At 42.0% G+C, this 14019-nt stretch overlaps 1 protein-coding gene across 1 annotated transcript in view; it reads left to right on the top strand.

Moving 5' to 3' along the window:
- Nucleotides 1-14019, top strand: part of LOC132397846 (thyrotropin-releasing hormone-degrading ectoenzyme-like) — a 169673-nt gene that overhangs the window by 129100 nt on the left and 26554 nt on the right. Inside the window, exons 11-14 of the mRNA XM_059976595.1 lie at nucleotides 847-980; nucleotides 1082-1137; nucleotides 8137-8284; nucleotides 9685-9782. Of these exons, the coding sequence (XP_059832578.1) occupies nucleotides 847-980; nucleotides 1082-1137; nucleotides 8137-8284; nucleotides 9685-9782 (436 nt within the window). The remainder of the gene's footprint in view (nucleotides 1-846; nucleotides 981-1081; nucleotides 1138-8136; nucleotides 8285-9684; nucleotides 9783-14019) is intronic.

Here is a 14019-nt window from a genome sequence, read left to right as displayed (position 1 = left end):
ATTCACAAAGATTGGAATGTGACCTGGCCTCCGAAAGGCGGACCCATTGATACCGGCTATTGTCTCTTGGAGATGGACTTGTGTATTGCATCCTGTACTATGAAGCATTGAAGCCCCAGGCAGTGAACCGAGGGGGAGGTTGGTGGAGAGATTGCATCATCTCAACCTGATTGACATCTGAGACCCTGTGAGTCAGGATAAAAGAGGGTCTGTGGGAACAGCTCCTCAGACGCACCAGAAGAAACGCTAGCGATCCCGTAATAGCAAAAGCCGGTGGGAAGGCCATGTGCGTTCAGTTCCATTTGCCCCAGAATCGGTGGGCCTTTACCATGGAAGAACGGTTTTTAGCTAACAACGGGGAAATCAACTCCCAACGACTCTCGAAGGATTGACATCATAAAAGGAATGGGCAAGTTTTAACCGTCTTTCTCTCAAACCAAAACGCTGCAGCTTGAATGAACTAAAGTGACTTTTATATTTCCATCGGACAATACATTATCCCCTAGACAATGATAGAGCTATTCCTTATTGATTATTATTATACCCGCGCTTTTAGATTTAGTATTGGCGACGTATATTATCTGTATGTTTGCATTGATATTATTTTGTGTATTTTTATCAATAAATACTGTTAAAAATAGTACCATAAGACTTCAACGGACCTCTCTATCTTTGCTGGTAAGTGACCCAGTTAAGGGGTACGTAACAGTATACATTCTCTGATGTTAATTTAACCTTTGAACCTTTCTTGATTTCTTTTTCTTCATTTTAAGAAATATCAGTGAAGCTGAAATCATTCTATATCAAATGAATCAAGCAAGCTTCAGTTTCCTTTCTGTCTTACAGAGCAACATCGAATCAGTATGTTGGGTGAAAGTAGTTGGTTATTAGGAAACCTTAATCAGACTGGCTACTTTAGGGTTAACTATGATTTGAGGAACTGGCAGCTGTTAATCGAACAGCTCATGACCAAACCTGAGGTAGGGAAATGTGCACTCTGGTGTGGGCCTCACCACTTAAAACACAATAATACGGTTGTTGTACACCTAGGTGCTCAATCATTCCCTTTTCTGGTTGACAGGTGATCTCAGTTGGAAACCGGGCAGGTCTGATTAATGATGCCTTCAACCTAGCCAGGTAAGTTTTACACTTGTTGTAAAATCAGCAGTTCAATAAATTCCTGTCTCCGGACACCAGTCTAATTCTGCACTGCAGTGGGTAAAATTTGAGTCTGATGTTGGTGAAGGGTGAACAATCTTACCATGTCACTTGCACTGATACACATGATGCGGTCCAGAACACAAATAGCCTTTGATTTAAAAATACTGTATATATTAAAATTCTTTGTTGAGGATTGTATAATTGTGTAATGAAGGGTGATAGAGTGAACTTCTGGAGTGAAACTCTGCCCTAGAGGTATTATTTTTAAGTATTTTGTCGTGAGAGCTGAATACTTGTGCTAACATTCATCCTTGGCATGTTACTCCACTTCTGAATTTTGGCATCATAGAGCTCGAGAGCACTATAGCCCACCTACACCATGCTAAACTATTAACCTGCCTACTCCCATCGACCTCCACCCACACCATAGCCCTCCATACTGCTCCCATCCACGTAGCTAACCAAACTTCTCTTAAATGTTGAAATTGAACTTGCATTCACCACTGCATATTGCCACCCATACAGAACCCCCTACAATTTGCCTACCGACATAACTGATCGGCAGATGACACAACAGCCACACACCATCCTTACACATCTGGAGAAGAAGAATGCTTTATGTGAGAATGCTGTTATTGGACTACAGTTCAGCATTCAACACAGTGATTCCCTCCAGGCTTGACAAGAAGCTCAGAGACCTCGGCCTTCACCCTGCCTTGTATAGCTGGATCCTGGATTTCCTGTCAGTTCGCCGGCAGGTGGTAACAGTGGGCTCCCTTGCCTCCACCCCTCTGATTCCCAACACAGGAGTCCCTCAGGACTGTACACTAAGCCCCCTCCTTTACTCTATGTATACTCATGACTGTGTTGCCACCCACAGCTCCAGTCTGCTAATTAAATTTGCTGACAATACTACATTGATTGGCCTAATCTCAAATAATAACGAGCCAGCCTAGAGAGAAGAAGCCATCACCCTGGCACAGTGGTGCCAAAAAAACAAACTCTCCCTCAATGTCGCTGAAACTAAGGAGCTGGTTGTAGACTACAGGAGTAATGGAGACAGGCTAGCCCAGGGGTGGGCAAACTTTTTGACTTGAGGGCCACAAAGGGTTCTAAAATTTGACAGGGGGGCCGGACCAGGAACAGATGGACGGAGTGTTTTGGTAATACACCTCATAAGAGAAAATAAAATATCATGGGATATGTAGAAAACATGTGCTTTAATTTCAATTGAAAATGAACAAATGCATTACAACAAAATATCTGTCTTTGAAGTCCCATGGTATTTAGCTATTTATTGAAATGACTTTTAAAACACTGAAAATTAAATGAATAAAATACAGCTTTTTTTAATAGTAACAGTTATTATTTTAAAGCACTGAAAATTCTGTTATCCTTCAAGATATTATCATCATCACTCTCCTCCTGACTGTCTTTATTTCAAAAACGGTAGGAGATGCAGGTCTACTTGTCCTGCTCCTTCTTATTCAATTGTCCCCTGTGCCAAAACTCAACAACGACCCGCAGAATGACAAAGCAGGGAGAGTGCGCCGGTATGCGGAGCTCTGTGCTCGCAAATCCACGCAGGCTATCTCTCTTAGCCGGAATGCTGGCTAATTGTGAGCCGGTTCGGATGTGCCAGGAAATGGGTCGCCACAAGGTCACAAAGTAAAGCGCAAATGTGGAGTAATACGCTGCACCTCAACAAAGGTCAATGTATATAGAGTGCGCCATCTATTGGGAAAACGCCAGAATTGCGGGGAGAAAACGTTAACAATGTTTATTAATATAATTTCATCAAGTTCTGCGGGCCGGATTAAAAAGCTTAACGGGCCGCATATGGCCCGCGGGCCGTAGTTTGCCCATGCCTGGGCTAGCCCCTGTTGACAGGATCAGGGGTTGAGAGGGTGAACAGATTTAAGTTCCTTGGCATCCACATCACCGAGGATCTCACGTGGTCTGTACACACCAGCTGTGCGGTGAAAAAGGCACAACAGCACCTCGTTCACCTCAGACAGTTGAGAAAGTTTGGTATGGGCCCCCAAATCCTAAGATCTTTCTACAGGGGCACAATTGAGAGCACCCTGACTGGCTGCATCACTGCCTGGTATGGGAACTGTACTTCACTCAATCGCAGGACTCTGCAGAGAGTGGTGTGGACAGCCCAGCGCATCTGTAGATGTGAACTTCCCATTATTCAGGACATTTACAGAGACAGGTGTGTAAAAAGGGCCTGAAGGATCACTGGGGACCCGAGTCACCCCAACCACAAACCGTTCCAGCTGCTACCATCTGGGAAATGGTACCGCAGCATAAAAGCCAGGACCAACAGGCTCTGGAACAGCTTCTTCCACCAGGCCATCAGACTGATCAATTCACTCTGACACAATTGTATTTCTGTGCTATATTTACTGTCCTGTTGCATATCTTAACGTATATACTATCTATTACAAATTACTATAATTTGCACATTGAGACAAAAACATAATGTAAAGATCTTTACTCCTATATAGGTGAAGGATGTAAGAAAGAAAGTCAATTCAATTCACTTCCATATTCTCACCTCTCACTGAGTGAAAAAATTCCACCTCGTTCCCCCTAAATCTTTGACCTTTCACCCTAAATCCACGACCTCTATCATTGTTAGCAGGTTTACCTGTCAATCTTAAGATTTTTGGTAACTTAGTCTCCGTATCAGGTGGCTTCTACGACTGATGGAAATTGTAAATGAACCTCTAACAAGGAACTAATACTAAATGCTGGAGGAACTCAGCAGGTCAGGCAGCATCTATGAAAATGAATAGATAGTTGATGTTTTGGGCTGAGACGCTTCTTCAGGAATGAGAAGGAAGGGAAAAGATGCCAGAATAAAAGGTTGGAAGGAGGGGAAGGAGGCTAGCTAGAAGGTGATAGGTGAAGCCATGTGGGTAGGAAAGGCAAAGGGCTGGTGAGGAAGGAGAGGAGAGTAGACCATAACAGAACGGGAAGGAGGAACACCAGGGGTAGGTGATAGGAAGGTGAGAAGATCAGAGTGGAGAATAAAGGAAGGTGGGAGGAGAAACTTGTTTACCAGAATAATAATTAATAAATAATATTATCAAAGTTCATATTAGCCCCAGGAATACAATTAAAGTAAAGTTATAAGTCAGAAGGATGCTTTCTGTTTGATGGGATCTCATTGAAACCTATTGAATATTTAAAGGACTAGATAAAATGGACATGCTGAAGATGTTTGCTATAGTGGAAGAACGTAGGACCAGAATGCACAGCCACAGAACAGTAGAATGTCCATTCAAAACAGAGATGAGGAGAAATTTTTTTAGTCAGACTGTGCTGAACCTGTGGAATTCATTGCCCCAGATGGCTGTGATGGCCAAATTATTGGGTATATTTAAAATAGAGGTTGATAGGCTCTTGATTAGTAGAGGTGTCAAAGGTTATGGGGAGAAGACTGGAGAATGGGGTTGAGAATGATAGATCAACCACGATGGAATGTACAGCAGACTCAATGGGCCGAATGGCCTAATTCTGCTCCTATGTCTTATGGTCTGTTTAATTATTTTATTATGACTTGTGTATATTGCTGAAATTGCTTTTCATCCTGAAATTATGTCTAGTGATCTTGGTGGATGAGAAGGTGACAAATGGGAGTTCTGTTGTGATGCTTGATGCAACTTAAATAGATTGTGTTGAATGGTTCTCCATCTGTATCCCTAAGTAAAATTTTAGGAACTCTTCAACTTGTCACTGGACATTCATAAAGCTGTCACAGATTGTGTCAAGAAGACAGTTTAGGTTGACAGGATGTCTTTAGGGATTGTTATACATTGCCAATTGCTTTTACCTGCAGAGTTTAAACTCAGACTGTAGAGAGATGATAGCTTCAGATTTAGTGAGTAGCATCTCTGGTGAGAGTCCCCTGGGAGAGGATTCAGTCATTCAGGCTGATAGATTGCTGTCAGTTTTCCTACTGTGGTGACAGGTATTGCCACTTAGTCTTATGGGCTGCTTGCAGTAACTGAGTCCTGTGCACTTAAATATGATCGATAGTTTGAATTATAACCATGTCAGAATGCTCTTGGGAATGACTTCTGACTGCCCAAAAGGCTTGCCTATGGCCAATCTGATAAGAATGAGTTGGCATAGTTTTAAATGCCAATTAGTATGTTTGACATAATATTTGGTTGCAGAAATGGAGTATGATCTTATTAGAAGGAACGGCAGAGGATAACCTTGAGATTTGTCTGCTTACAGGCAGCCATAAAGCAAGAAACCCAAAAGAACTCAATTTTGAAAAAGGACCAACCCCCATTGTGCAGAGAATCAGGGGAAAACACAAATCATGCAAACAATAAAAGCAAGCAACAGCATTCCAAACCAAATTGAGTCCAAAGACCCGGAGCTGGAGCAGCCGGAGTAGGCCCATAGCCTCGGTCTCAGTTCATCGCTGTGATGATTGTACACTCTAGTATCAATTGTTTGGTGACAATTAAAGTGAAGTAATCATGTAGCTGGACAAGTCTGGCAAAGAGTTCGCACACACACAGAGCGTAGCAGCCAGAGCAGTCTCACAGCCTCAGTGCCGTGGAGAGAGGAGTGAACATCACAGGACAGCGAGCAGAATCGACCTGACCCTCACCTTCGGTCCCAACACCCTGCCTTTCCAGTCCATCAAGGCTGGCATTTAAATCGTCTGAACCCCACCACGTGCTAGGACCTGAGCCCCATCGCAGCGCGACACTCTGGGCCTAGACCTTGCCACACTACCTAAAGCCATTCTCAACCTTGGCGATTAAGAGTGATCCAACCTCACAGGAAACCGCTGCTGAATAAGCGAGGACGGACACGGACACACTCACGCGCGCACACACACACACACACACACACACACACACACACACACACACACACACATACACACACACACTCACGCACGCACACACACACACACACACACACACACACACACACACACACACACACACACACACACACACACACACACACACTTACTCACACTCACTTTCACCAGTGGTGAGCACTGAACTCAGGTTGCCAGAAACGTGGGGCAGCATCTTTACCAGCTGAGTCACTGTGCTGGCCACCTTCTGGATAGAAACTTTGCCCCTCAGGTTCCTATTAAATCTCTCTCATCTCATTTTAAACCTATGCCCTGTAGTTTTTGATTCACCTACTTTGGGAAGAAGACTGCACATTCTTCCTATCTATGTTTCTCATTATTTTAAACACCTTTCTAAGGTAATCCCTCTTTCTCCTATGTTACAAAGAAAAAAAATCCTGCTGAACCTCTGTCCATTACTCAGTCCCTCAAATCAATGGTTCGGTGGTTCAGTCTAATATCAGAGAACGTGTACGGTTTACAACCGGAAATTCATGCTCATTGTAGACATCCACAAAACAAATCCCCAAAGAATAAATGACAGAAAATGTTAGAACCCCAAAGCCCATCTAACCCCTCCCATGCACATAGAGCTGCGCATCAACCCTCCCACTCCCCCCACCTGCTCCAGCAAAAGCATCACCACCCCACCACCCACCATGCAAGCAACTGCAAAGCTCCCAAAGAGAACCTGATCTAGAATCCATCAGAAACTACTGTCCATCCTGACATTTCGACATCTCTGTCACAAGTGAGGGAGAGTGGTATCACTGACAGCATCCTCTCAGAAGTGAAGGCAGTGGATTTTTTAAAGGATTAAGCAACTGTCCATATTTTACATCTTCTGTTAGTCCTTCAAACTGACTGCAGTCAGGATCTGAGAACAGCTGTACATCCTTAGTTGCACATTTAAAGAGTCTCTTACCTGTTAAGAGAATGGTTGCAAGTTGTCTGTTTCAAGTCATAGAGTTTTAAAGCATGGGAACACACTTCACTGCCCATCTCATCCACATTGATCAGAATGTCTGTCTAAGCCAGTCACAAGCCATTTACAAGTCTGGTCTGAAAATTGTTTTGTTTGTGAAATTAGATTTCTATGAGACTTTTTGTTATGTTTTGTAATTTCAAAGCATTAAACTAATTCAAAGGAAGATGCGGGAGTCCGGGAATGCAGCTGTAACTTTGAGTTTCCCTTAAATGAGGTGTGCACATATCACATATGAAATTAACTTATTTTTACATGTAACCTGTAATTAATTATTTAAACAAACAAGATGCCTAATAAAACAATATAAGATTACTCAAATATTACTGAAATATTAAATACACAACATTTAACAAATTTTTTTCTCTCTCTTTAGAGACACATCCCAGTAACTGGCCCTTTTGGTCCAAAGAACCCCTGCCACAAAATTACAGCCATGTGGTCAATTAACCTATTAACCCATATGTCCTTGTAATGTGGGAGGAAACCTGAGCACCCGGAGGAAATCCACGTGGTCATGAGGAGAATATACAAGGTTCTTACAGTCAGCAACAGGAATTGAACCTGGGCCGCTTGAACTGTTATATAGCATTACCCTAACTACTATGTAACTGTGGAACCCCACTTTCCCCTGCTGGTTTTTGAATGGGAAACTGGTTATTATATTTTCCTCTCAGCTTTCTAATCATGTTATTCAGGCAGTAAAGATGAGCACAATGCCCTAATATTATATAATGGGAAGAGATTGTTCAATCCGTTACATTTTTGCCAGTTTTCAGTGATGAGATTTGTCAGTCCCTCTCTTTGTCAGTGATTGATTCTTTTTGCAGTACCGTAAAGGCACGAAGCTTCAGATCATAAATACACTCAGTATAAAAAAAATCCTCATGTCAGCGTCTGACAGAAAAACTGAGAAGGGATAAATGACAACACTGCAGTTTGAAAGAATTAATCTAGCAAACTCAAGCATTATTTTAGAGTTTTGTTTCCCTAACTTTTCTGCATAAGGATTGTTTGAAACATACATAGATATCTGGTATAATCTGATTCTTACATAATTGCGTTTAGTTCTTCCTTCTCTTTTTTGTAGAGCCGGCTATTTACCACAGAGCATTCCTCTGGAGATTATAAAGTACCTTTCTAACGAGAAAGAGTTTCTTCCATGGGAAGCTGCAAGTGATGCTTTGATTTATCTGGACCGGTTGGTGGATCTGAACAAGGATTACAATATTTTTAGGGTAAGAGTTTTTAAATTTTAAGTAAGATTTATGTACTTGACAGAAAAAATAACCACAATTATAGTAGGAAGTAATTAGGTAACAGATTGTCTTTGGTGAGTGGTGCAGTTTGTTCCACTTTCCTTTCAACCAAATGATTCCATTGAAGTTGTTTAGAGGAATACACACAAAAAAATTGGAGGAATTAGCAAGTCAGACAGTATCTATGGAAAGGAACGTTTTAATTCCTCTCCATAGATGCTGCCTGATCTGCTGAGTTCCTCCACAATTGGTGCGTGTTACCTGGATTTCCAATCCCTTGTGTTTAGAACCAGTTGGTCAGTCCGTATTAGGGATGTGAGCATAACAGGTGAACAGTTCTCTAGCACCTCTTTAGTAACCAGTGATGTAATTTTACTTTCTGAGTTTTGTTAGTAGAAGTAGTAGCTAAAAAGTAACATTAAGCTCCGGCTGTAAATTAGACTGTGTAATGAATTACCTAACTAAATTTGAAAATGTGTATATGACAGAACTTCTATGAAGTAAAAGAGATGGAGAGCATTACTACAACTGGTAATAAAAATATTAATCCTGCTACTAAAAAGAGAATGCCAAGAATTTGGAATAACGACATTCTGGAAGAAATGAGACTATTGCAGGTAGCTCTAATAGGGTCAAATTCATGTTGCACTATACTACTGCCGCAATAAAAACACAAATTTCATGACCTGTGAGTGATGATAAACTTAATTCTGATATGGGTCTCTATTGTGGACTGAGAGTGGGAAGTGGGTAGGGAGAGGGGAATCATGGTTGGGAAAAGGGGAAGGGAGAGGGGATGGAGCAGGAAGTACCAGAGAGACATTACATAATGATCAATAAACCAATTGTTTAGAATCAAATGGCCTTCAGGTAACCCATGCCACTCCCTGACCCTGCCCCAGCACTCCTTCTCTGCCACCTATCCCACAGCCCTCCTATGGTCCTCAACCCAAACCATTCCGAACATCCTTTGCTCAACCTTGGCTCCAACCAGATTTACAAACTCGCTCTCTGCTCCACGTTGTCAAAGTGCAAAAGTTCAAAGTAAGTTTATTAACAGAGTACACACAGGATATGTTGCCATATATTACCTTCAGATGCATTTTCTTGTGGGCGTTCACAGGAATAAAAAGAAAAACAATAAATTTACTTTGCTCCACATAGACAAATATAGGACTGTGAAAAGTCTTGGGCACCTTAACTAAGATTTTTCACAGTCCTGTGGACCAAATAATAACTGTGCAATTATCAAATGGAATTAAAATAAATATGTAATGATTGCATGTTCGTTGCTTAATACATTACTAACACCACGTTAATTGTGAAATTGGATGGACAGCAAAATAACCTATCTTCTTATCCTTTCTTTCTTCCTTCAGCAATACATTGTGCAGCAAGTAGCCCCAATGTACAACCTCCTGGGATGGCCAGAAGATGCAGCAAACAATTCTGATTTTGACACATCATATCAGACTGAGTTAAAATCATTTACCTTTGTCAAACTTTAGAAACTATTTGTAAATAATTTTATGGGAATAAGTTCATCCTTTGTTGTACAAATTAAATCCACTATATGGTCTTCCATTGATTGAATGGAACTGACTTTCAGAGTGATCAAGGTGTTTAAGTCACCATATTTTGTACGTCAAATCAAATTCGAGCTTAATTATCATTCAACCAAATACGTGTGTGTGTGTGTGTGTGTGTGTGTGTGTGTGTGTGTATGTGTGTGTGTACATATATATATATATATATATATATATATATATATGTATAAAATTTTAATTTAACAGAGGATGAATTTCTAGCCCAGCAGCTTTTTAACAGTTCAGTAAATATTGATCATGTTATCAGATGTGGGCTTACAGTGTCAAACCAATGGGAAATTATTTACCACAAGACCATACGACTAGGAGCAGATTTAGGCCTTTTGGCCTATCGAGTCTGCTCTGCCATTCAATCATAGCTGATCCTTTTTCATCCTCCTCAACTCCATTCCCTGGCCTTCTCCTTGTAACCTTTGATGCTGTGTGCAGTCAAGAAGCTAACAATCTCTGCCTTAAGTACACACAACAACTTGGCCTCCACAGCTGCCTGCAGTAACAAATTCCACAAATTCCCCACCCTCTGGCTAAAGAAATTTCTCTGCATCTCTGTTTTAACTGGACACCCCTCTATCCTGAGGCTGTGCCCTCTTGTCCTAGACGCCATACCATGGGCAACATCCTTTCCACATCATTTCAACATTTGAAAGGCTTCAATGAGATCCCCCCCCACCATCCATCTAAATTCCAGTGAGTGCAGACCCAGAGCTATCAAACGTTCCCTGTATGATAACCCTTTCATTCCAAAACTGTTCACAATACTTCAGGTGAGGCTTCAGCATGACATCCCTGCTCTTGTATTCTAGACCTCTTGAAATGAATGCTAACATTGCATCTGCCTTCCTCATCATGACTCAACCTACAACCTGTAACCCTGCAAGGTGACTGTGGAATAACGGTTGCACACCTGAGGAAAGGCGAAGATAAATTACAGAACTTAACGTGTTGGTTGTTCGTTACTAATCATCTGGAGTTCAAAGTAAATGTTATTATCAGAGTACATATGTGTCACCACAGACAACCCTGAGATTCTTTTTTTCTCTGGGCATAACTCTGCAAATAGTAACTATAAACAGGATTAATGAAAGATCAGGTAGAATGTAGAAGACAACAAACAGTGCAAATACAAATATAAATAAATAGCAATAAATAATGAGAGCATAATATAATGAGATAAAGAGATCTAGAAGTGTGATCATTGGTTGTGGGAACATCTGAAGAGATGAGTGCAGGTTTCCTCTTTTGTTCAAGAGGTCGATGGTTATGGAGTAGTAACTGTTCTTGAACCTGGTGGTGCAAGTCCTGAGGCTCTTGTACATTCTACCTGACATCAGCAGTGAGAAAAGAGTGTGGCCTGGGTGGTGAGGATCTCTGAGGAAGGATGCGGCTTTCCTATTTCAGCATTTCATGTAGACGTGCTCAATGGTTGGGAGGGCTTTACCTGTGACATACATTTGTGTCATTTAGAGGGTATAAAAAGCTTTGGGGGAGTCAGGAAGTGTATGAAAATATGTTTATATAAAAATACAGGTATGTACAATATGTACACTGTATGTGATACACTCATTGCGATTTACTCAGCCTATGACCTGTTCTTGTCACCATTGTATTTATGAAGCTGTTCCAATTCAATGCTGGTTAATGATAATTTCATTGACAGTGATAGTGGAGCACATGGTGATGAAATGCAATTAAATGGTCGACTCTATCTAATTCTAACCTGTTTATTATAGTAAGATCTTCAAACATTGAGTAAGTACTGACAGATAGTTAACACTGGGGTGACTTCCACTAGCACCTCACCAATGCTTCTCCTAAAGCCATTTCCCCTTACCTTACTTTTTAATTTAGTCACCTAGTGTAGGGGTGAGGTGGGCTGAGATAGTTTGATCAGATAATTGCCTCCTTCCCTCTCAATACTCGCATTCTCACTAATTGCCGCTTGGTGTTGGTTCTGGGTGCTCTAGAGCATTGAGAATGAACGGAAGCTGCCAGCGGACAGAGGTGCATCATGACTCCCGCACACTAGGCTGCACCTTAGACCATTGTAGAGCGTGACCCTGGGATATGTGGCTCCAAAGTAAATCCTGCTGAGTCTAGAGGTTATGGAGAATCTCATCCATACCGGGCTTCAAAGCGATTGGTCCCGGGTTCAAATCTGGCTGGCTCCCTGCACGCTTGCCATCTGTGCTTGGTTGAGCATTGAGCTAGCAACTCGGCCTTGTAAAAAAAAAACCAGACAAATGCTAAAGGAATGGCAAGGTTGCCACGCGATATGCCACAGATACTGAGAGGAACAACATCCCCAGGATTAAGGGTGTGGGTTTACTTACAGCAGGCTTCAGATGAGAAACAAGTTCATTCCAATTTCTGTAGTGAGGTGCAAGTGTCCTCCACTTTCACAGGCTCATCTTACAGAGTAGGCAGTTTGAGGATGAAAAGCTCACAACACAGTTTGTGCAGAACAGATTTCACTGGATAATTGGTTGCGGTGCAGGTTTGGTTAGCTCAGGAATTGTGACCAAAAACCTTGCTCTCATGCTATTAAAATGGTTATTGGAGAAAGACAAAAGAAATCAGGTCCCTGGCTGCTTTCACTTGCTGAGCTGTGACATTAATCATATATTATAGTGCTTTCGCATTTTACATTTCATTGAATATCAAGAGGGCAGATGGTAACCACATGCTGTTTCAGACTATTATCAAAAGAAATGTTTCTAGCTCAAAAAGTTTCTATGTCAATTTATTGTAGGAAGGATGTGGATGCTTTAGAGAGAGAGCAGGGGAGATTTGCCAGGATGCTGACTGGACTTGAGAGCATGTCTTATGAGGATAGGTTGAGCGAGGTAAGGCTTTTATCTTTGGAGTGAAGGTGGATGAGAGCTGACTTGATAGAGATGTACATCATGTCTGATGAATCTTATAGAATTTTTTGAAGGTGTAACTAGTAGAGTGGATAGGGGAGAGCCAGTGGATGTGGTATATTTAGATTTTCAAAAGGCTTTTGACAAGGTCCCACACAGGAGATTAGTGTGCAAACTTACAGCACACGGTATTGGAGGTATGGTATTGATGTGGATAGAGAATTGGTTGGCAGACAGGAAGCAAAGAGTGGGAGTAAACGGGACCTTTTTAGAATGACAGGCAGTGACTAGTGGGGTACCGCAAGGCTCAGTGCTGGGACCCCAGTTGTTTATAATATATATTAATGATTTAGACGAGGGAATTAAATGCAGCATCTCCAAGTTTGTGGATGACACAAAGCTGGGCGGTGGTGTTAGCTGTGAGGAGGATGCTAAGAGGATGCAGGGTGATTTGGATAGGTTAGGTGAGTGGACAAATTCATGGCAGATGCAGTTTAATGTGGATAAATGTGAGGTTATCCACTTTGGTTGCAAGAACAGGAAAACAGATTATTATCTGAATGGTGGCTGATTAGGAAAAAGGGAGGTGCAACGAGACCTGGGTGTCATTGTACACCAGTCATTGAAGGTGGGCATGCAGGTACAGCAGGCAGTGAAAAAGGCAAATGGTATGTTGGCATTCATAGCAAAAGGATTTGAGTACAGAAGCAGGTAGGTTCTACTGCAGTTGTACAAGGCCTTGGTGAAACCGCACCTAGAGTATTATGTGCAGTTTTGGTCCCCTAATCTGAGGAAAGACATTCTTGCCATAGAGGGAGCACAAAGAAGGTTCACCAGATTGATTCCTGGGATGGCAGGACTTTCATAAGAAGAAAGATTGGATCATCTAGGCTTATACTCACTGAAATTTAGAAGATTGAGGGGGGATCTTATTGAAACGGATAAAGGGATTGGACAGGCTAAATGCAGGAAGATTGTTTCCGATGTTGGGGAAGTCCAGAACGAGGGGTCACAGTTTAAGGATAAAGGGGTAGCCTTTTAGGACCGAGATGAGGAAAAACCTCTTCACACAGTGTGATGAACTACATATAACTGTCTGGACACCACCCCCCCCCCCCCCCCCCCCCGCTGACTGCTCCTGTGTCTCCTCCCACTGACCGTGGCTCCTCTCACAGACCCCGGTATAAAGGCGATTGGGGACACCGCCCCTGCCTCAGTCTCCAGGATGCAGTGTGGTGGTCAATTG

This window comes from Hypanus sabinus, chromosome 8 (assembly GCF_030144855.1).
Source record: "Hypanus sabinus isolate sHypSab1 chromosome 8, sHypSab1.hap1, whole genome shotgun sequence".
Taxonomy (NCBI): Eukaryota; Metazoa; Chordata; class Chondrichthyes; order Myliobatiformes; family Dasyatidae; genus Hypanus; species Hypanus sabinus.
This window is presented reverse-complemented; position numbering and strand designations above follow the sequence as displayed.